The following is a 22,521-nucleotide window of genomic DNA, read 5'->3' on the forward strand; positions in this document are numbered from 1 at the left end:
TGATGGAAAATGATAAAATTATTTTTAATTATTTTTAGTAGAAACCTAGCACAAAACATTATTGAGTTTTAAAAATACCTTGCTTGCTTGCTTTTCAATGTAATGTTACAGTGCCACCTAATGGATACTGAACAAAACAACTCTTACAACAAACATATTTTATATTCTTAGTTCTAAATATTGTTTAGAATTTTCTATCATCCCTGTCTGTAGGTGTAGTCAAGATTTGCTGATAATATGAGTCCTGGAGGTTCCATCACACGGCTGTATGACACATAGCAAAGGGCAGACCTGCAGTTGAATATCACATGCAGGCTCAAAAATCAGTGAGATTGGTTGGCATCTGTCTGTCTCAGGAGACAATGGAAGAGTTGCCTTTGGGGGTGAAGTCAAACCATCGGAGAGTTACAGCACCTGCTGTGACTGTAGAGACTGATATGGGAGTGAAATGTTTATTACAGATGGGGCAGATGAAGGCATGTGATGCAGGTGTGCCAAGGCTTTTCTTCTTTCTGTGCTCTTCCCAGCTTCATTCCTCCTCTGGTCACTGCTGTGGATGCACATGGTATCTAAAATTAAACAGCATAATAAGTGCTTCGGCATTCCACTGATTTAAATGGGACACTTAAATGCATGCACTGATGGATTCCTAATTAAAATCAATGGGGCCCTTGACTGTACTGCTCTTTAAGTCTATTTTTTGCAAACACAGTTCATGCCATAGCTGTGAACTCTATGGGTAAGAAGATATAATTCATTCATTCACTTCTCTTTTCTTTCTATGAACTGAGACTAGGCAGAGATAACCTTTCAGTTTCAATAGACAAGTGCACTGCAGGAAACCTCAAACCACCTCCGTGTCTTATCAGGAAGTGATAATTTACATTGCCACAAGCACATACAACAGAAAATAAATTTTCATCTGGGGAACCAAATGATTGTTCTAAACTTGGATATCAAAACAATTATTGATGCTATAAAGTATTTAATTCACAGTGGCCTGAATCCTATGATAAGCTACCATAAGAAAATTTGCAGAAGGAAACTTTAAGCTACAGTCCTAACCTCACTTCCCAGGGAACAAGCCACATTGAATTAAATACAACATTTATGAGTGAGTAGATGTTTACGTTTGCGCTGTTACTGTCCTTTGCTGCCTGCAAGTTAGTGAGGCAAGACTTGCCCTTGCAGAAGACATGCTGGCTCTGCTTCAGCAAAGCTTGTTCTTCTATATGCTTGGTTATTTTATTTTAATGGTACTTTCCATCAGTTTTCCTGGGACAGATGTTAAGCTAGCCAGCCGGCAATTTCCAGAATCCCACCTGGATCCCTTTTTAAAAAATTGTGCTGCACTGGCTACTTTCCAGTCCTCAGGTATAGAGGCTGACCCGAAGGACAAGTTACACATTTTTAAAGAAGATCAGCAATTTCACATTTGAGTTCATATCTGGTCTCAGTGATTTCTCAGTGTTTATTTTGTCTGTTAGGCCTAGACCTTCATCTCTTATCATCACTATCTGCTTCTGTTCTTCAGACTCCCTGCCTGCATAAACTAGTTAAGGCTCTGGGATCTGCCCCATATCTTCCTCTGTGAAGACAGAGGACAGGGCTGCACTGACAGCCACTTTTATGTAAAACTATGTTGCAAGCAGTTTATGCATAGTGCGACTTGAATTACACACAAAATAAAACCTAAGCAAATTAAACAGTTCAAAAGCAATGTAATTTAGGACCTGGGACAAAGGGAAAGACACTGTGGGATTGTTATAAGGAACAATGCTACACTAAGTTCCATGTGAGCTGACCATTTTAATTTCACTTCCATCTAATAGAGGAAGAACAACACGAAAGAGCCGAAGTGTGGGAGCTATCTCCAACCTATTTGTATCATAGCAACCGAGGGGGCTTCCAGATGTGGACAATTTAGCAGTAATTATTTCTGTTCTACTTTAAGCTGGAAGTGAAATAGCAGCTCTGCTTTCAGACTTCTTGCACCTTTTCTCCAGCACTGGATTATTTTGGGATATGTGACTTTCATTAGGATTTTTTTTTGTGTGTATTTTGTTAAGTATTTGTTACTGAATTTCTGATAGTAATCCCTGCCTGCTGAAATTGGGGGGCAAAGGGAGAAATAGATGTAACGGTGCTGCTGTTTGGAAAGGGAAGGGATAAAGTGATAAAGCTGAGAGGCAGTCCATAAAGGAAATGACTAGCTAGAGCAATCTATGGAAGTCCAAATAAAAGCATGAAAGACCACCCACAACAGTAGAAAGTTTGCAGGTATTGCATTGAGTTTAAAAAGCTGGATTTTTCTTAACTCTTTTTGAGTCAGAGGAAGGAAGCTGAACAGAGAAAAAAGTAAGAAAGGTATGTTTTGTTCATGGCACTGTGTAGATGCCTTGTAAAAAGTGAACCAAGTGTAGGTATTTCCACAGTAAATGCCCACTGTGGAAGCAGCTCAATACAACTTGCACTACTGAAATGGGAAAAAGTTTGCCATGCTTCTCAAAGTAACTAAGGTGTGTAATAAAGGGAAGGCTCTCAGAAAGCCACTGTTGGTGATCTGTTCATGATGTATATGAGGAACAATTAAAGGGCCATTTGTCTTGCACAGGGAAACAAGAGACTGAAATGCATAATATGGGGAAAGGGTCAGTGGTGTGAGGGCAGTGCTAAGGGCCAGCCCTTGCCAACCCTGTTCCTTCCAGACATTTTGGACTCAATACCCATCAGCCCCAGTCAGAATAGTTGGGGCTGATGGGAATTGTAGTCCAAAACATCTGGGGGGCACCAGCTTGGCCAAGATAGCCTTAGGCTGTGATGTTCCCATGGCTACTCTCTTCTTTGTTGCTTGGCAGTTAGTGGAACCATTGTGTTGTGAAATACTGGCTTGGTTTTCAAGGGAAAGCAAGGGGTTGGTATTGTCAGAGCATAGGGTAAAAGCAGTCTTGCCTGGCAGTGGTGATATCTGTGCACAAAGAGATGTTGCATCAGGAGACAGAAGTCTGTAAATATTTAAATAACTTTACATTATAATAGATTTTGCCTCTGGTTTCACTGTATTCAAGCAGTGTCTCCCTGAATATCTTCATGATGGTTTCTAAAAACATTGATTTATTAAATTAATATGTAAAACTTTAAGAGGGTGGGAAGAGAGAGAAAAGGTCATTTCTACACACACAGAGGCAAGCTCGATCATATACTCAGAAACTGATAATGGTCAAGAATGCATAAAAAATAGAATATTGTAATGAGTTTTTTGAGGAGGGCTAGATCCCCCTAAACGTGTTATGATTTAAAATTAATCCAGGTTTGATTAAACTTTGCCAAACACAGAACCCCGCTGGATTTAGTTATGCTAAGGAACCAAGCCAGCTGGCAGAGCAAGCTGGATGGGCCATTAGCAGGGGGCAAAGGCTGATGGTCTGTCAAGACTGCCAGGCAAGGGGGATCTTCTGCAATAAATAATTGCTGAATATTCTCTACCAGCAAGGCTTTTCCTGCTCTGTTCCATTGCATGAGGATAGATGTGACTATAAGGAGTAAAAAGCTAAGAGAAAACGATATTACCTTCACAAGAAAGGACCTTTGTCTGGAAAGGTCTTATCTTGCAAAGTAGCTCGGGCAGCAGCTTATCTTGCAAAGTAGCTTTCTGTATGTAGTCACACTGAAGCTGGGATGTTGCAAATTGGCAGGAGCTCTGTGGGTACCAGAGGCAACTGGGGATGGCAGACAAAGGTTCACCACAAGGACTGCTGAGACTGCAAAAAACAATGTGCTGCCAAAAAGGATTGGGATGACTTCAAACAGTAGGATGCAGAAATAGAATTCTGTGGGGGGGGGGGGGAATGCCAAGGAACTTAAGAAAAACAAACAAGAAGACAGTAACTCTTCCATTTGAACAGACACGGATTGACTGATACTTCCTTGTACTGGCTCCAGCTTTCAGAGCAAGTTGCAGAGATGGCCATGCTTGCTTTTCTAAAGTGTTATCTCAGGTTTATTGTACATTACATTATAGTATCATGGATCTCTTCTGGCTAGCACGTCCCACAGTAGAGTTGCAATAAGGATAGCAGAAAAGGATAACCTCTGCAGGGTTTTTAAGGGGAAGGAAGTGCAGTCTTACCATGGTTTTCAGACAGCCTAGTTCTCGAACATTTTGGCTCCTGAATGATCGAAACCCAGAAGTCAGTGTTCTGGTTTTCGAACGTTCTTTTGGAAGTTGAACATCTGACAGGGCTTCCACAGCTTATTGGCTGCAGGAGCTTCCTGCAACCAATCAGAAGCGGTGCTTTGGTTTCCGAAAGTTTTGGAAGTGGAATGGACTTCTGGAATGGATTCTGTTCGACTTCCAAGGTACAACTGTAGATTTGAAAGAAACCAGGGTAGACATTTGGAATCTTGGACATTTAGCAAATAATGGCCATTAGTGAAGTATTTTTCCAGTACAGTATGATACATACACACACATCCATGTTTGAATACAGGAAGGAATCTAGCTGTTGTACTCACAGTACTAGAACCTCCTTAACCAGGAAAGTGACATTGGCACTTTTTTCCACAATAGAAAGGGTGGTATAGTTTGATGGAGGGGTGTGGCAGAATATTATTTGATGACAAACCACTCACAGTAATATACTTAGTTATTACCAAGTCCTTTAGTAAGTGAGTGATGTTTTAGGAGAAAAATAATTGACCAAATAATTGTATTAGAACTTGCGGGGAGGCATTAAGGTTGCTTTTATGGTTTTTTAAATAAAAAAATATGCAGCCACAAAAGGGAATGGTAGGTAAATGAGCAAGTATTATTGTGAAATAACCATTGTGATTTCACATCATTGAGGTTTATGTCAAACAAATAGGTTAACCATAACTCTGTGAAAATATAACACTGCTACCAAGTATATTTGAAGTACTTGACAAGTCACTTCATAATGTTATTACAGAGTTGAGCAACTGTACATTTTCAAATATGGATGGAAATATTTGTTCCCAGTGTTAATGTTAATACTACCACATAGTGGTCAGGTTTAGCACGAAGTGTGCTTGACAAGAAATAATTCTAGGGAAGTTGGAAAGAATGGGAAGCCCTCACTAACCGCTCAGACTTCGCCAGCTCTGGAAGCAAAAATGCCCTAGTATTTGTAGTTCCAGTAATCAAATCATTAGTTGTTCCCCCCATAAAATCTTGTGACAATTTGGAGTTATGTTTATTTGATTCCTGAGTCTTTAGGATATTGGACTTTCTATTGTTTGCAACAAGGAGCTAAATCATACTTTTAACAGGCAAGGCTTGCAATCTTTTCACCTGTATGTGCTCTGTGTACATAATTATATTACATTTACTATTATAATTTGTTATGGCCTTTGACTGTACTCCTGCTGCTCTCCTGATCTCATTCATCCTTGTGTGACACAAAATTGCAAAGAGACAAAATACAAAACAATGCAAATGGATTGTCTGGGGGTGTTTGCTCACATCCACCTGGACTTCTAACATGTAGTCTATAGGACTCCAGATTCACTACCATTACCAATCGGGGGAAAGAATGTTAAATGGAGGAGTGTTGTGTCCCAACATCTTATGTGGTCAGTCCTGGACACTATTTCAATGGATGAAAAGGAATTCCTTGTTAAAAATGTGTTTTCCAACCTCATGGGGATGGGGTGGGGCCTGGAAACAGATAATGATTGCTGATTGGATGCATGTGTCTGCTGGCTTGTGGCAGATTGTCTGCCAGAGACAGCAGCAAGAATGAGTGATCTGATTGAAGATTATGTGTGCAAGAGGGTATGGAGAGTGAGCTTACCCAAAGATAAATTTCTTGCTACCCCACCAAAGAATTTAAATCATCAGTGTCCTAATAAGTAGCATGATTTCAGTTACATTGTACAGTATAAGCACATACATGAGCTCTGCATTTACAGTTACATATAAGGGTGATCAAAAGCTACAATGAGATTTAATAGTAAAAACAAAATGTCCCCTCTGGTTTAGTAATGCAGAATCAGAAAATAGCCAAACATCCCAAATGGATGTGTTATTTTACAGACTATTAATAATGATTTTACCTAATCCACTCTCAGTTCTAACCTATGAAAAAGCAGCTAGGATAGTTTAGAGGAACAAATTAAAGAAGCATTGAATCTAGTGGATGTTATATAGCTAAGCTTTACAAAGAAGCTTAATTGCAGCCCCAAAATGGTTGCAGTAATACCCAATATCCATCTGTTATTATTCATAAACTGATATACATTTGGGAGTTGCTGGAAAATATTCTCTGTATACAAGAGAGCTTGCTTAAAATACTGAATCCAGCTTTTGCTTTTAAATCTGTTTATACAACCGACCCTGATGATGTTCCAAATGCTGGTGTGTGGGAGCCACACTCAGGGTGAAAAAAGAAACAAAGATTGCTCCGAACTATTTAGCATAGCACTTTAGCAGCAACAATAACATCTGTTCATTGAACATACATCATTAAAATGAGCCCAGAAGGCATTCACTTTTAAATGTACAAAGCAACATGCCTCTACAAATGTTATTTAAAATACATCGGGATTTCAACAGTGATAAATTCTAGGCAAATTATCTGGTTGTAGGGTTGCAACATTGCTTTGTAAATGATCTCTGACTGTGGAATGTAATGGAATAAAGTATTCTCCCCTCCAAGTTCCTTGGAATATAAAAAATCATAACTTTCTCCGTTCTTCTTCTTTGCTTACCTATGTGTGGCATATTTATGAGAAAAATGGTATAATGCTGATATTTTGGGGGTTCCTCCAGAAGTCTTTTTTAAAATTGTGCATTCACAATGCTTTGTGTTCATGATGGCACTGGGATGGCTAAACAAAACACTGCTCTCAATTTTGTTTGTTCCTGCAAACATTTTAGGGCACACATACTGCTTCATTTTCAATTGGTGCATGTCCTGTATCTTCCTGCTGAAATCCTGTAACCTTTTATACACAAATGTTCCAGTTTATTTTTGTCTGCTTTCATTGCACTATAGTGCAAGAGTGCCCCTTCAGATGGCAATAATCCAGTAACACTGGTGAAGCACCACTGGGGAAGCCCCACAGAACAACTAGTAAAGCTGAACGATGTGTGGATAGGTCAGTATAAATCCACCACTAATGCAATATTATTGAGCCAATGACATGTTGCAGAATGCACCCACAAGAAAAACCCAGTTGTATTTTGCAAATATGATTTTTGCCATTGAATTTAGACTTCTAGAAGAGCAAATACAGCCATAGGCATGAGGATGAACAAAGTTATATTTGCCTACTTTCATTTTCTGTAAGGTATTTCAACTGTTAATAATTGGGAGTTGGTTTGCAATTTGTATTTTAATGGATTAGATGTAAATAAATGGGCATATTATCAAAACATCAGAATCTATATGGGATAGTGAAGGAAAAGTTAAGATACCCTACAATGTATTAAACAAAGCCTCCAGTCTTTGGGGTAAAAAACCCAAACATCTTTAATATTGCTCATTCCTAATTACTGTTACCTTAAGAGAATAAAAAGACTAAAAAAGAAAGGCTTGCAACCTTGTTGGCTAAAGATTTCTCTCACCAATTAAATGTGGCCTGCAGCTATGGCCATGATCCAGAAAACCACCAAGCTAGTTCCATGATTCCAAGGTTGCTTTACACTTGCCTTTCTTAAACAGCCCTCCGCCATATGACAAATTGCTTTTGAAGCTGAAAAGTGTTTCAAAGGCTGTTCGAAATTGTGTGATGGCATGGGGTCGGCTGTTCAAATAAAAAATACACTGGGCTAGTGCAGGCTCTTGGTGTGAGCCCAAGCAGCTCTTTAGGTCCACGGCTAACACTGTGGGATGATTAACCTGCCAATTAAATCTTGCCACCCTTGCTTTTCATCAGGTGAAAGAACAAAAGTCACAGTGTACAAAAGTAAAAATGCGCACAGAATCTGTGCAAACTTGTGAGGAAAAAGGAAAGAGTGAAACATATAGAAATGGATCCCATGACTAACACCGAGCCTTTTCTCATCATCCAACAATTCCTTCTATGGGCGGGTGCATGGAAGTGTTGTAATGGACATGTCTGGGCCATCTTATCTTAGTGTAAAACAACAAGATAGCGGTAAGCCTTGAGCCCTCTCATGCACTCCCTTCCTCCCTCGCCTGAGGCGGCCACCTCACTCTGCCTAATAGCAGGGCTGGCCCCAGCACAGTTCCGTCACCCTGGAGTGCAACAAGAGCTGGCTTATTGGAAAGCCTTTCCTATTGTGGCTGTGAAGTGAACTGCATCAATGTATTTTCATTGCTGCCAGGGCAAAGAGAGAGAGACCTTGTGGGACACTGATTGCAGGATAACCCACAAGGTCTCTCTCTCTTTGCCCTAGCAACCAGTGAATATCTGGGCAAGGGTTATTATTAAGGAGATTGCAGCTGACTGCTTTGGGGGTGCTCTTATTTAACCATAATATCTTTTAATATATATTTTAAAATCTATATTAAATTTTACCCTTTTAATATGCTAAGTTCTATATAGGTTACATGTGATCAATGTAGTATTGTAAAGATGGTAGGTTTTACGTAGGATTCTTCCAGGCAGCAATGTGATTTTTATTGCAGTATTTTATACTGCTAGGTTATCTTATATGTGAAAGGTCTATGACCCAAGCATTAATAAATGACATAAATGTAAAATCGTTAGCAGGATTGAAATATCACTTGTAGTTTAAGGTTGAATTCTGGACATAATGGAAGAGGTAAAGGATTTGGATTATCATAAAAGATGCAGGAGGAAAGAATGAATAATAGGACCCGCAAAGGGGAGGATGGAAGTCTAGGGGATTCCTTGGAATCTTGTTTTTATTATTTATGTTTGATATAGCTTTGTAAAATTTTAATTTGAAAAACCAAATATTTTTTTTAATTTAAAAAGGAACCAAAAAATAATAATATATAAAAATAAACGACATAAATGTGACGAGCTGTAAGCATCAAACCTCTGGGTTGTTTTCGTGTGGGGGGGGGGACACTTTTTTTTTTTAAGGATCTCGAATGACCACGGATTTAGCTTGTCCTCCACGCGGCAGTCCAGGGGAAGCGAAGGCACTTTGGTAGATGCTCGGAAGAGAAGGGGATGATCAAATGCGCTTGGAATTCGGGAAGGGAACGAGCCGGGCGCCGCTTTCTGGCTTCCTTCACCAGAGGAGCTTCTCCCGAGCAGCAATAACGTGACGGAGCCTTGGCGGGGCGCCTGCCAAAGTCCTGAACAAAATCAAAACTTTGCGGTTCCCCCTCGCACGTTTGGTCCACATTTCACCCCCCCTTTTTTAAAAATTGGTGCACCTCCAGCCCCCTTATCCCGCCCGTTTCCCTCTGCCGCTCATTACTTTTCTCCTCCGCCTCTTCCAGCGACTCCCTCCATTCCCCGCTCCCCTCACGCTCCCTCGCGCTATAGCGGTTCAGAACACCAACCGCCACAGGCACTAGAAGTAACGGAAACTCTGTCCGGCGGCCCGGCGCCTGCGCCGTCTCAGCCTCTTCGCCTCGCTCTCGCAGTGGCCCCGCGGTCGTTGTAGTTCCCTGCGCCGTTCACCTCAGGAGGGAGGAGGGGAAGGAAAAACTCCCCTTCCCAGCATGCCTCTCGGCCACCCCCTCCCACCTCCACCCCACTCCTCCTGTCCCATCTCGGGCGGCTGAGGCTTCTCAGTGTGTGTGTGTGTGTACAGTAGATGGTGTGTCGCTCGAAGTGGGAGCGGCGGTAATGAGATGCGTGTGAAACCGCCCAGTCCCGGGAGGAGACGGAGTTTCGCCGAGACGCGAGTGAGTGGTCGGGAGTTGGAGGGATGAGGGGAAAGAGAGGGAGTCCGAGGGCGGGAGGAGGCGGAATGGGCAGAGGGGGCAACGTGGAAAGTTCCTCCGGTCGCGTCGGGGGCGGCAACACCGCCCTTCCCGGGTGGGTGGGGTGCGGGGAGGCGAAGCGAGGGCAGCGGGGGCGCCAGGCACGGGCTGAGTCCCAAGTGACTCCCTCCTCCCGCCTTGACCATCCAGCTGTGGTCAACGGAGGTGGGGGGGTCAAGAGGAGGCCGGGTGTGCCCAGATGTGGAGGGGCCGGTGACTCCCTGAAGGCCACATCATCCTTGCCCCCCCCCCAGCTGTGAGGGATGCTTCCCGACGGAGTCTGCCCCATCTTCCCGGGGGGGGGGGGGGCTGGATTCGCCTCCTTTCTGAAGCAAATTCCTTCTCACCCAGAGCAGTCGGTGCCCCGGGATGGAAGAGAGCCACGCGCTCCCGTCCTCATCCTCGCCTCCTCTGCAGCTGACGCCCCCACGACTTTTCGAGCCTCAATCTGACCACCAGCTTTCGCCTGAAGTGCTGCAAAGGAGGGTTCAAAACGCTGGTGAGAGGGATCTGGCGAGGGGAGTGACCAATCTCCCCCCTCTCCCCTCCCCGCAGCAAGTTCTCAGCCTGGCAACCTGTTGGATTGCGAGGGAATTAAGTGAAGATGCCCATGTGGCTTTAATGTGACCCATGTAACACTTCAGTGCTTTAAAAAAAAGAGTAAAATAAGTTGTAAATTGCTAATTTCAATGGGGGGAACTGTCCTCAAGCGCAGGGGCACTGCTGTAACTGGCTTGCAAAGCATAATATTTAGTGTGAAGAGTGTGATTAAGAGTTTTTCACTTAGTGAAGGGCTTTTGGGAATTGATGGTAATCTCATAATAAGGAAGCAGGAAATGTAGCTTTGGGGAGCAATGGAGGTGTAAATAGAGAAAGAAGTGAGTCAGTTCAAATTGTGCCTGACACCCACAAACCACATGGGGATTATGTTGTTCCCTATGGCAATTGCTGATAGTTTGGCTTTACCAGAGGCTATCAGAGTGTCTAAACTGCAAAAAGGACCGCAGTGCACTGGAATGCTGTGTTTTTCAGCTGGTGTCTGCAGTGTTGCTGAAACCTTTCTTTCTGATCTTTTAACTTTAAGCCCGACATTTACACACAGGATTTTATTAACAAAGGGGGTTCCCTTTTGGATAGGTTGCATCTGTTGCAATTAGGTCCACAATGTGTTCAGCAGTATAGAGTACAGTAGCCTGTCAGTGTGCCAAGTACCTTCCCAAAACTAAAGCATACTGTGCATGCTTTCTAGAAAGTGAGAATTGTTGAATTCCAACTTTCTTTCAAATAAATTTGCATAATTTCGGTCTGCACAGCCCCATTGTTAACTGGTACCTCTTTACTGTAAAACTTATTTCCCTGCAGCTGGTGTAGTGCTGCATTTTGATTGCTATGTGTTTCAGCTTTAGGAACATTAGGAAAACCTTCCAGAATAATCAAGGCAAAAAGTGTGGTTGTCGGCACCCTTCCTCTGCCATTGGTGGTTTGGTCTTGTGTGGCTCCTTGCCACTCTTTCTTGCTCTAGGTGCCTTGGCCTCATAGTGGCTAAGGACACTCTTCCTCCCATGCCACTTTGTCTGCCTTGTGACTGAGGCATAGCAATCAAACAACAGCCATCTTTCCTCCCAGCTACAGAGCTGCAACTATGAAGACGACTTCTGCTGCACCAAGGTTTGAAAGAATGCTGAGCATGTCATGTTTGCCAGCAGATGAGTGTGAAGAAAGAAAATATGGAAGCCTACTTCTGGCTTTTGAAAGTAGTTTAGGCAAAGGCAAATAGCAGGGCAAATAGATCAAGATCTGAACTAGAGTGATTACATAAGGATTTGCTAGCTTCTGACTTTGCAACTGATTCTTTGAAATTTAGCTGATTTTTTTCTGAAGAAATTAGGAATGGTTACAAAATGATGTTCCCTAAGTTAATCATGTCTTTAGTCGTGAATGAGTCAGTTTTGGTTGCTATTGCAATTTAGAAAGTGGAAGAGAGCCATTTCTAAATTGAATGTATAGTCTGATCATTGTGGTTCTTCATCTCATAGTCCAAATTAGCTTGTACAAGGTTTAGAGCTGCACTGAAAGTCCCTTTAGGTGTAAGAGTAAATCTTGGAATGATGTAGGCAAACTCTTTCTTGACCCCATTTCTAGCAATTTCTCTTTATTTGACCACTTACCTTTCTTGCTTAACTATTTTGTATTTGGTCCTTACACTTGGAGTTCTTTTCCCAAAGTTAAAACTGCTGCAATAATAACCATGGTACTTAAACTGGAGCAAATTGTAGTAATTGAAGAAGCATTCTGAAATTGTTAATTTAAATGACACAGTGCATTCCTCCTTTCTTTTGTTCATCCATTTATTAACCTGATATTGCCATGCCAATGAGAAATGACACTGAGTTCAATAATCCTAACAGTGCTCTCGTAAATGAATTTGCAGTAAGATTCACCAGGCACTTCTTTGCATTTACCACTAAAAAGCTCTCTATATCTTCCTCCATTCTCACCTCAGTTACTGCAGCCTCCACCCCTCCAGCTGGCTCCTTACATTTTATTCAGTTCAGATTACCACTGCTAAAATCATGTCTTTCCCCTGTTGGCCAGACTCACTGTGTAGAGTTTGTCATATTTTCTAGAACAGCGTGACACCAAGTAGTAGTTTGTTACTTACAAAACACTGATATTTCAGATTTTCACCTCTGGATTTGCTGGAGTTTTCACTGGCAGTTGCACAAATATGCTTCTCTGGCAGCTACTTTTGTAGTTATATTTTGTAAAGGGATGTGCCATTTTTTAGAGGCCTTGAAATGTAATAATTCATAATCAGTTTGTGAAACATTTAAGAATTTACAATCTTTTCTGCTAACACTACGTAGCTTTGTCACTTAGTCCGCTAAAGAGAAGCTTGTTCTAACATTGTATATAGTACCAATTGAATCAGCATTTAGGATTTGATATATCTGCAGTCTTGTTCTTCTAGTGTTAGCATACTTCTATGCCAAAACCTTGTAAAGTAATATATGCCTGGTTTTCCTTTGTGTCTTAGACAAAATGGCTACTAATGAAAATACCTCTGATGCATTAGTTAGAAATTATATTAGCACTTCTTCAGAAAGGTTGAAACAAAAACATTGCCAATTAACTTTGAAAATTAAAAGTTAAAATGAGCATGAAATTGCATATTGTTTTAGAAGAGACCCACCGTACTTTTCTTAAGTGTGCAGGAACATTGAGCTATGGTAGGGTAAAGCAGTGGTGCTTAACAAATCCTTTGGACCATTCAGTAGTAGTCATTGTGGGAACTTTATCAATGGTTAGCTACAAGGAGCTGAACAAGGAGAGGAAGTGTAGGTATGTTGTGTGTGACTTCCAATGCTAGTGCAGCTAAAGCACGGCATGCACTTTCAATCCTTCTTGATTCTCCTAACATCTGAACTGCAAATGGGTGAAATGCATGTGGAGGGGAGGGATCACATTCCACTTTTTCCTGCACTATTCCCTGCACTTTCTCTTTACTGCACATGCACTAGACTGAAAGCACAAGGTACTCCTTTTCAGTCCTGGATTTAGCACTGTGTTTCAGAGACACTTATAATTTCAGTGAACTTTTCTACATATATTTAACTACTCCATATATCCGTATTCCAAACACCTTCATTGTGGACCTCCCACTCCCTGATGTTAAGACTTTTTGAATATAACTGTTTTCAGTGTCCCTTCACAGCAGCATTATTTTTATCGAACAGCTTTGCAATCAGTGTGTTGAATATTATTTTTCTGCTGCTGCTATGAGCCATGCTAGATTAGATGTAGCAGTTATGTCGAGGAGCTGCAACATCTTGTTCCTGATATAATATACATGGCAGCTCCCTAAAAGATAGAAGAATAAAGTGAAGTATCTATGACTTAAGGAAATTAAAGCAGAAATAGGTTGTAGCATATGCATTTGGCCTCCCAGTATCATTTCTGCTTTAAGTAGATTGATTGTGGTGTTATGTAACATTTCTAGCATGTGTGAAATGTATCTTTTTCCTCTTCTACTAGGCAGTACTTAACACTTCAAAATGCTGCAGACTACCACTGTGAACCCAACAATTCTGTTCCTTGTACTTGTATTCGTAGAAATTTTGTTCCTTCATTTCGTAAGATGAACATCTTCCAAAAATGACGACTCAGAGACCATTGAGTGGAACCTTATTTTTTCATCTCTATTAAATGAAACAATAACATCTGAAAGTTGAATAAATTCATTGAAGACAGTACTTTTGATCCAGGACATTATCCACATTTTTTAAAACTAACAAGAGTATTGACATAAATTTGTAAGTTGAATCCTTGAGTGCAATACTTCGAAGTGTGCTGTTTAGCAGGTTTTTCTCCTCCCGCTGAAGCAAAGTCTAAGGTTGTCCTAGAAGTAGTGAAATGAAGAGGCTGTGTGAAAAAACAATGTCTATTTCTGTTTCTGAAGAGAACAATTTCATAATGATGTAAGCCTCTCCCAACATCTGGATGTGGTGCTAAAGGCAAAGCATTTTTGATCAGCTGACGTGAAGCTGTGCAAAGAGGACCTTCATTAAAATAGCTTCTTGCCAAAATAATCTTAAACATCATCATGCACAGACTGAAAAGAAAAATGAAGATGACTGAGATATGAGGATGTTTCCTTGAACCTTGAAAGAGAAGTGTGAAATTACACTTGCAACATTGCAGGGTAAAGAAAGAAAAGAATTTTCTTGACTATTAGACAGGTCTTGACAGATTTAAATCAAGTCAGATGTCATCAAACGAATCTTCTCCATCCTTACAGAAGTTTTCCCCATCTGCGTCCCATGTTGCTGCTCCACCTACCCCTTCTTTATCTTCAAGTCCACAATCTGGACTCTCAGGCCGACTGTCCAATGGCAGCTTCAGCACACAAAGTCTCACCAACTCCAGGGGCTCTGTGCATGGCATCTCCTTCCTGCTGCAGATTGGACTCACTCGTGAGACTGTTACAATTGAGGCTCAAGATCTCTCCCTTTCTGTTGTCAAAGACCTAGTGTGCTCCGTAGTTTATCAAAAGGTACAGTACAACATAGAACATTATTGATTTTGATTATATTATTCCCACCATTTTTTTTTCCCTCAGGGACTTGGGATAGATATCTTCAGGCTTAAAGTGGGGAGGGGATGTGCATGCAATCCTCCCTGTGTCTGCCACCTCCAGACCTTCCAGGGCTGAGCAGGGATGTCTTTAGGAAAGGTCTAAGCATATTCAGGCAAAGTCCTGAAGAGGGCTTAAACAATCAGAAATGTCTGCATGGGAGTTAAATGTTGCTCTGAACCCAGAGTATAATTGTTTATTTATTGAACTGTTTGTAGCATTATAATTTTTCAGAGGGAACTAATGAATGTCAGGTTTTCATCATTAAGGTATGAGTACCTCTTTTGTAATTTGAGTGTTAGCAGCAAATTTTTACATTTGACAGCACCCTCACAGTTTAGAACGTTTGATATTGTATCTTTTCCTTCTTCTAAGAAGCTCAGAGAGGTAAGTTAGTCTCACATCTATGCTGGGAGCAGACTCTCAAGAAGGCCTATTTCTGAGATGTTTCTTATTCGGTTCTCCCCCCACTCTTCTATCTGCAGAAGAATGGGTTTTGGGTTATCTCCCTTTGTCTCACTGTGGAGAGAAGTTAATTTCCTAAATCATAAAATCTGACATTCTCCCATGGTGAAGGGAGAAAGAAATGGGTGCAGAAATTCAAGGTCCACTCCCAATTTTTCCCTGGATAAAATCATTGGGGAGAATATATCAACTCAACAGGGTTGTGGGGGCTTGCCAAAAACCATAGAGAAATGCTTTATAGCAAGTGGGTATTTGAATGGGCGCTTCTCACCTATGAACTTGACACTCAGATATCTGCATTATGCTAGCTTTTTGTACAGATGAGGAAGACTGCAGCTTGTGTGTTTCCTAGTACTGTGAATAAATTGTGCATTGGAATTCTGGAAAACTGGGGAATGAAAATGCATTGCATTGTTCTTGAATGCTTTTGATCCCCCTACATACTAGCTGTAGAAGGCTTGGAATTTCCTTTCCATGTAGTGTGAATCTGCCCTGCTTATTGCACAATATGTGGCTGTTTAACCAGAATTCCATGTCCTGCGAAAAGGACCTGATGTTGCTTACTAGGATATGATTTTTGCATTGGGTTTGACTACTTGCTAATAGAATCTGAGTTGAATTCCTAGTAATTGATCTCAACTGAGCACAGCCAATACTTTCTTTTTTGATCAAAAATGTATTATCAGGCCCAGCTTTTAGAAAATGAATGAAGCAACATGAGTAATAGATATAGTGTATTGATGATTTAATTTTCTAGTTACTCTGTGCTTTTCTGAATTGTTTCTGTTGTGTAGACTTATTAAATTTAATATGCGGGTGCCTGTTCCTCCCTGCCCCAGATTTTAAAAGTTTAAAGTGACATTGGATTTTTAGAAATTCAACTCTTTTCTCTCTCAGTTAGACAATAGTTTCTTTTTTATCAGTTTAGAAGCTTGCATCAGCATTTTGTTTAGTTTATTCCCAAACTTTGACAGCATTCTTGGTTTTTATTGTATTTTATTTGATTTCATTGTATTGCAGGCTAATTCATATTTCTGCCTTTAGAATAGTTTGTTTGTGTGCATACATGTACACTATCTTCTAACACTTTATTGATCTGCTCTTCCTTATTTTCCTGACTTCACATGTTTTTCTTTCTTGCTCAAGTCTTTTAAGTTTGTCTTCCTGTCTGTTCTTGGCAACATCTGCTTGAATCAACAGAAGCTCAAAAGTACATTATATAGGGAGCCAATTGTACTGTAAAATGACTAGGACTTCAGATTCTGGTCTTGTCCTGTCCAATTGGCTTTAGTACAGCTTTATGTGAAGGAAAGCTCTGATTGTGCTAGCATCAGCTGCAGAGTGAGCACATGTCCTATCCAGGCAGCAAACTACTGACCAGGAAATGGGGAGGAGGGATGCTTATTTGTGGTGGATTTCTTTTTCATAATTACTTGTGCAGCTGGTGCACAGGTGGCAGTATTACTCCAAGAGCACCGGCAGATTTTAAAAGTGCATCTGATCCTTGGCTAGGTCTTTGAGGCACATCTGTAAGTCCCAGTCCAAAGATCTAAAATCAGATTATAGGCAAGTATAATATAAAGACTGTCCAACTTGAAAGCATTTCTCTACCAAAAATGAGTTGATAGCAATTCTGTAATGTTAAAGGCTCCTCTGTCTTTGCTATTCCATTGCTGGCAGAAGTTTTTTCCCTTGGTGTTGATTGCTTTGTCAACTTTTTGGCAATTTAGGACCTGGGGATAACATCTCTATACTTGTGTTTTTAAAAATGTATGTAATTCAATATTCATTTGTGTGCGTTATATTTATAGCCCACCCTTTCTCCCAAGATCTCAGGCATACATGAAGTTTCCACACCTTTATCCTCACAACAGCACTGTGAAGTAGATTTGGTTGAGAGAGTGTGATTGGCTCAAGATCACCTAGGGATCTTCATGGCTGAGTGTAGTTTGAACCCAAGTCTCTGTGACCCAAATTTAACCTCTCTACTAGACTATTCAGTTCCTCTTCACATTTTACTTCCATGGAAGGCACTGAATGAGGAGGAGTGAGATTACACTACTTCCAACAACACAACGGCCACATTAACTCTGGTGTCACCATTTTGAGCACCAGTGTCTGTAGAGGAATTTGTATGCATAAACAGTGGTTGCTTTTAGACACATACTCTGTGGTTGATTCCAGGAATAGTCCTGCCACTTCTACATGAGAGTGGTCTTCATGCAAATGAATTGTGTATCCTGTAGAACCATTTTTTTGGTAAAATGTAAGACTTCAAGTGTCTGATTTATAATTAGGAATGTGCCTTGATGGTGTCTCAATTACCTTGAACTCCATAGAATGAAACTTGCAGGCCATGTTCCCTTTAAGAGTAAAGTGATATTATTTCACCATCATTTTTCATGATTTATATTTCTGTAATCTGTGTTGAGGTGTTTGTGTGCAACAGAGCACTTTAAATTGCAGCTGTTTTTGTTCTAGCAAGAACAAAGTCGGGGCATTCTGATGGCAGTACTACAGAAGAGTTAGTGCTTAAATTCCAACCTGATCCTTATTTTGTACATTTGCTTGAGTAGCAACGGTTGGTTTTACTTTTTTGAAAAGGTTCCTTGCTTCTGTATTTCAATCCAATATCAGTTCAATTGTCTGCCTCCACTGGCTACTCTTGCTCTTCTTTCCATTCTTCTATTTTCCTGTTGCTTTCACCTGCCTGCCCACACTTTGAACCTGATTCCAATGTTCTCTGTGCTAACTCACCAGAGCTTCCTACAGGTTTCTTTACCTTTGAGAAAAGGAAGTATCAATGTGGCACAGGAAAACAATATAATACATAAATGTTTGTTGAATTCAAATACACTCAGAATAAAGTAGCCGCAGGAGTAGCTAACATGTTGCCATACAGCTGTAGTTGGACTACAGCTCCCATAATTGACCATTAGCCTTACTAGATAGGGCTGTTGGGAGGTTGGAGTCCAGCTTCTAGGGGGCAGCATGCTGGCTACCTTGGAAGTAGAGTAACCAAAATAAAATGGAATGAATGTTTCTCTGGAACGTTGGAAGCTGTTGTATACTAAGTGAGACCATTTTGCTATCTATTTCTCACTATGGTCTACATACACTTGCAGGCTGTGACTCTCATCTTGAAACTCTGCAGAATCTTTCCTTATCCTACCTGGAGATGCCAGGGCAGAACTTGGGACTTTTCGGATGCAAAACTTGTTCTTTACGACTAAGGTCCCTCCCTAACTGTGTCTTTGATCTGTGAAAGGTGAAAGCTATAGATGTAAATTAGGAAGGTTCCAGTTTGCACTAGTTTTAACTATACCCTAATTGTGCAGGGTGATTAATAATCCCTTGTTTGTTACTGTGGTAGACAATGGGGTTTTCCTGATAGCAATCTGGTATTTCAGAATGGGAGACTTAAAAAATGTGTGTGTGAACATTTTGGGTGTTGAGTGTCATGTGAGCAGGCTCTTGCAACTGGACTTCTCCTTCCTCTCTCCTCCCTGCAGCCCATCAAATCTTGTTTTGAAGGATTTTTCAACCCTTGTTCTGGTGCTGTGAACTATGTCATGCTTTGTCTTAGGGGCAGAGGTTTTCAACCTTTTGCGGTCCATGGCTCCCTTGACTAACTACATTCTTTCTGTGGCATCCCTGTGGGGCTCAGGAGCCCAGCTGTGTCATCCCTTGGCTGCAGAGCTGGCAGCCTCTCACCCCTTTTCGAACACCCTCCTTTGAGTGTTCCCTCAGCCTCCTCTCTTCTTCCCTCTCCTTGGGAGTCCTCTGGGCAGTCACAGCTGCCACTCTTGGTCTCTGAGATGCTCCCCTACCCCAAAGAGAGGTGCCTCCTCATACTGCCCCACAAAGGCCTGGAAAGCCCCCCCTGGCCAGCCCCAGAGGCACCATTCGCCTGGGGAGCTTGTAGTCAGGGCTGCTGCAACGAACAGCTGTGCAAGCCTTTGGGAGGCAGAGATGCAAGAGGGCATCAGAGGACGGAGGGAAGGAAAGAGGGACAGAGGCCAGTGTTGCCCACGGCACCCCGGCCATCATTCAAGGCAGCCCAGGATGCCGTGGCACACTGGTTGGAAACCACTGCCTTAGGAGATTGTCTGACCCTGGACTCATGTTCCATCTCCTCAGTTCATCAACAAGCTGTAAACCAGAAACAAACCATGGTTTCCAGCTCATGGTTTGTCTGGACTGAGACAAACTGGGGTTCAGACAGTATGCTAAGCTAAACTACACTTCTGCCAGTAGGTTCAGAGAAGGAGCAAAGTGGCCACAATCTCCTTTCTGGAAGCCCACACACTGACACTAAGCTATGGTTTGGCTTAGTGTTACGTGCAAACCTAGGAACTGTTGGATGTCCGCCTTTATCTGCTAGCTGGCCATTCATTCTCCATCCCACCCTCCCAATCCATAATTGTTATTATCATGAAGTTAGAGTACAAGTATTATTTGTTTTTCCTAAGAATTTCTGTAGCGTTTTATATTACTCATCTTTCCCTGATTTGCCTTCCATTTTTCATTGCATTCTGGCTTTTCTCTTATCTTAACTAATGGCTCCTACAGTGTTTCCTTTAATGGCTCATCTTCTCATTTCTGTTTCTGGCATCCCTTAAAGTGGTTTTCTCCATTATCTGCTCTTTTGCCCAATCTTATATGTGCTCTAATTTCTTTGAACTGCCAGCACTCATCTGATTTTGCATTCTTCTGGTTTCTAGCCAGCCTCTCCCTCATGATTCAGCTTCATCCCTGCATTGTTAGAGCAGCTTTTTGGCTTCTGCTATTTATCCTTAATTGACTTTCTCAAAAAGTTAACCTGCTTCTAATAAACTTATTTCTATATCCATTAACAATTTCTCATTATGCTGTCTTTAAGACCGGTAAGCTTCTTTTCTGCTGCTGTGCTATGTGACTCTTCCTAATTTTGCTTTTTCTCTCACCTTAATCTCAGACTAATCTTCTGAGTCAGCCCCCCTCCCCCTCTCTCCCTCTCTCCTGCTCTTGGTGTGCATATGTGAAATATAGAAATGCATTTTATTTGGTTTTAAAATTGATGGCCATAAAGGAAGATCAGTTCAGAACTTCATTTTACCCTTCCAATGTGTGCTATCATGTGGTGAACAGATGCATTCTGTGTGAACTAAAAGTTTAGTTCTAAAAGATGGAGAATTGTATACTTTTTCACATTCTAGCTTCTTCTGGTAGGGAAGTGCATTTGATCATTATTAACAGGAATGGCATCCTTACCCCTTCCATGCTGTTTTCCCCTGAATGTGAGCATCTGCCACACAAACATCTCTATCATATTGGGCTTGTGTACTCATCCCTCTTCTCTTTCCACATGTCCAAGAAGAGAATTTCTGCTGAGTTTTCTTTCTGTTTTAAAGAATTTTGGCTTAGCCTTACATAAGAGCTAGTAATCCTGGTTTAAAATAAATTTGCAAATTGTTAAACAAGTCAGCTTTAAACCATGGTTTATGAACTTGGCTTGTTTTAGCTAATCTTTGTTTTAAACTAGAATTCTTGGGTCATTTGTATTGCTAAGGCAAGATTCTTTGAAATGGAAAGTAAATTTGAGAGAAGTCCTGCTCCTGGGTGAGGGATGAGCATACAAGCCCAGACTTGTCCATGTATGCTTTAGCATCACATGTGAACTAGCCTTTTGAATTACAGGAAGCTTTCCTATGTAAATGGTGACTCAGTTTGATTTCTCAGATATAAATATTTACACTCTACCTACAAAATACAGATGGGGCTCATCAACCTTGGAAGGTAGCCCATCTAGGAGAAGTAAAACTCTGATCCTAAACTTCCACTGCCTTGCAGGACGTCTTCAGGAGAAAAAAAGGCTAAGGAGTATACTCTGCACAAATCCGGAATGGAGTCCATATGATTTGTTCGCCTCCTTCTGGCATCCTCTGGCCAAATGTATTGCTCTGCTTTTATTTGAACCATACCAGCAAGGTTGAGAGCTTGCGCCCTGAGAAGGTCACTTCGGTGCTTCCAACATAGTGAAGCACACTCCATTGTCTCTTGAGACATATGTCAGCAACAACAACCAGACACAGGCATTACATTTTTACCTGCTGAAAACAAAACTCCTAGTCTGCCCAGAAGCTGTCAGACTTCGCTTTGTTATATTAATCATGGTCTCTTAATCTTTGTTTAATACTTGCTTCTTTTGTGAGAGTAGGGCTGGACCAAGGCAGAGTAAAGCAGAAAAGAGCAACAGTGGAAGGAAGAAAAGACAAAACTGACCACTGAAAAGGTTCTTATGTCCTCATACTTAAGCTGCAATAGGTTCCATTGATAGGATTGCACTGTTAATAGTGCAAAATGTCATAGGCTCTTGCTGGCAGACTTCGTATGGGAATATTTAAGAGGCATTCCCTTTGTAGGTAAAAGAAGAAAGCATGCAAAATGTATTCAATGAGATAAACCAAATTCAGGGCCTGGTTGTAAAAATGAAATAATACTCTAGTTGTAAACGAACCACAATTTAGTGGTTAGATTTGTACCATTATTTAGGAAATATATCAAGAAGCATCAGTGGGAAACATATTTTCATTCAGTAATTTAAATGGGGCAACGGAAGAAATACATTTTTGGTATCTCATATTTTCTGGAACCAATATGACAACAGCTGTCTTTATGATTGCCTCATCCTCTCAGATTTCCTTTAAATGCAATGTTTTCAGATACTTTAAAAGTGCTTTCTCTCCTCCTACAGAGGCATCACTCTTTTTAAAATCTATCTCACTGCATCAAAGTTGTTTCTGTGTGCTGTTTCTGCTTATGTCTGAGTATAACTTCCCTATCCATTTAGCTGTGTCTTTGAAGCTGCCTTCCATTGTTGACTATCTTTTTGATCATAATGTCTTCTGTGCCATCTGCAAAGAATACATTTCAGACATGACCTATCTCTTTTTCATCTCATCTCATGAATGTTAAGTTTCCCCCTTAAACAAGCATTCAGCAATTTGTGTGTGTATTTATATCTATCTAAATTGCTAGATACTTATA

The 22,521-nt window shown here is 41.1% G+C and overlaps 1 protein-coding gene and 1 long non-coding RNA gene across 6 annotated transcripts in view; one reads left to right on the forward strand and one right to left on the reverse strand.

Annotated features, from left to right (window-relative positions):
* Nucleotides 1–9,306, reverse strand: LOC310758303. Its single transcript, XR_014545689.1, has 2 exons — nucleotides 8,993–9,306; nucleotides 1–569 (listed from the first exon to the last, which is right to left on the reverse strand). It is a non-coding gene; the product is annotated as an uncharacterized lncRNA (long non-coding RNA).
* A 197-nt stretch (nucleotides 9,307–9,503) lies between these two features.
* Nucleotides 9,504–22,521, forward strand: part of PRKD3 (protein kinase D3) — a 53,955-nt gene continuing 40,937 nt past the window's right edge. For 2 of the 5 annotated variants that reach the window (XR_014545663.1, XM_083604259.1), the window contains exons 1-2: nucleotides 9,519–9,815; nucleotides 13,929–14,946. Coding sequence is in view for 3 of the 5 variants with exons in the window: in XM_083604259.1 (XP_083460385.1) it covers nucleotides 14,659–14,946 (288 nt within the window). In the remaining 2 variants the exon portion in view is untranslated. Of the gene's footprint in view, nucleotides 9,816–13,928; nucleotides 14,947–22,521 lie in introns of all 5 variants that reach the window. The other 3 variants (XM_083604261.1, XR_014545662.1, XM_083604260.1) reach the window with 3 other exon arrangements.

This window comes from Podarcis filfolensis (assembly GCF_964270895.1).
Source record: "Podarcis filfolensis genome assembly, chromosome: 3".
Taxonomy (NCBI): Eukaryota; Metazoa; Chordata; class Lepidosauria; order Squamata; family Lacertidae; genus Podarcis; species Podarcis filfolensis.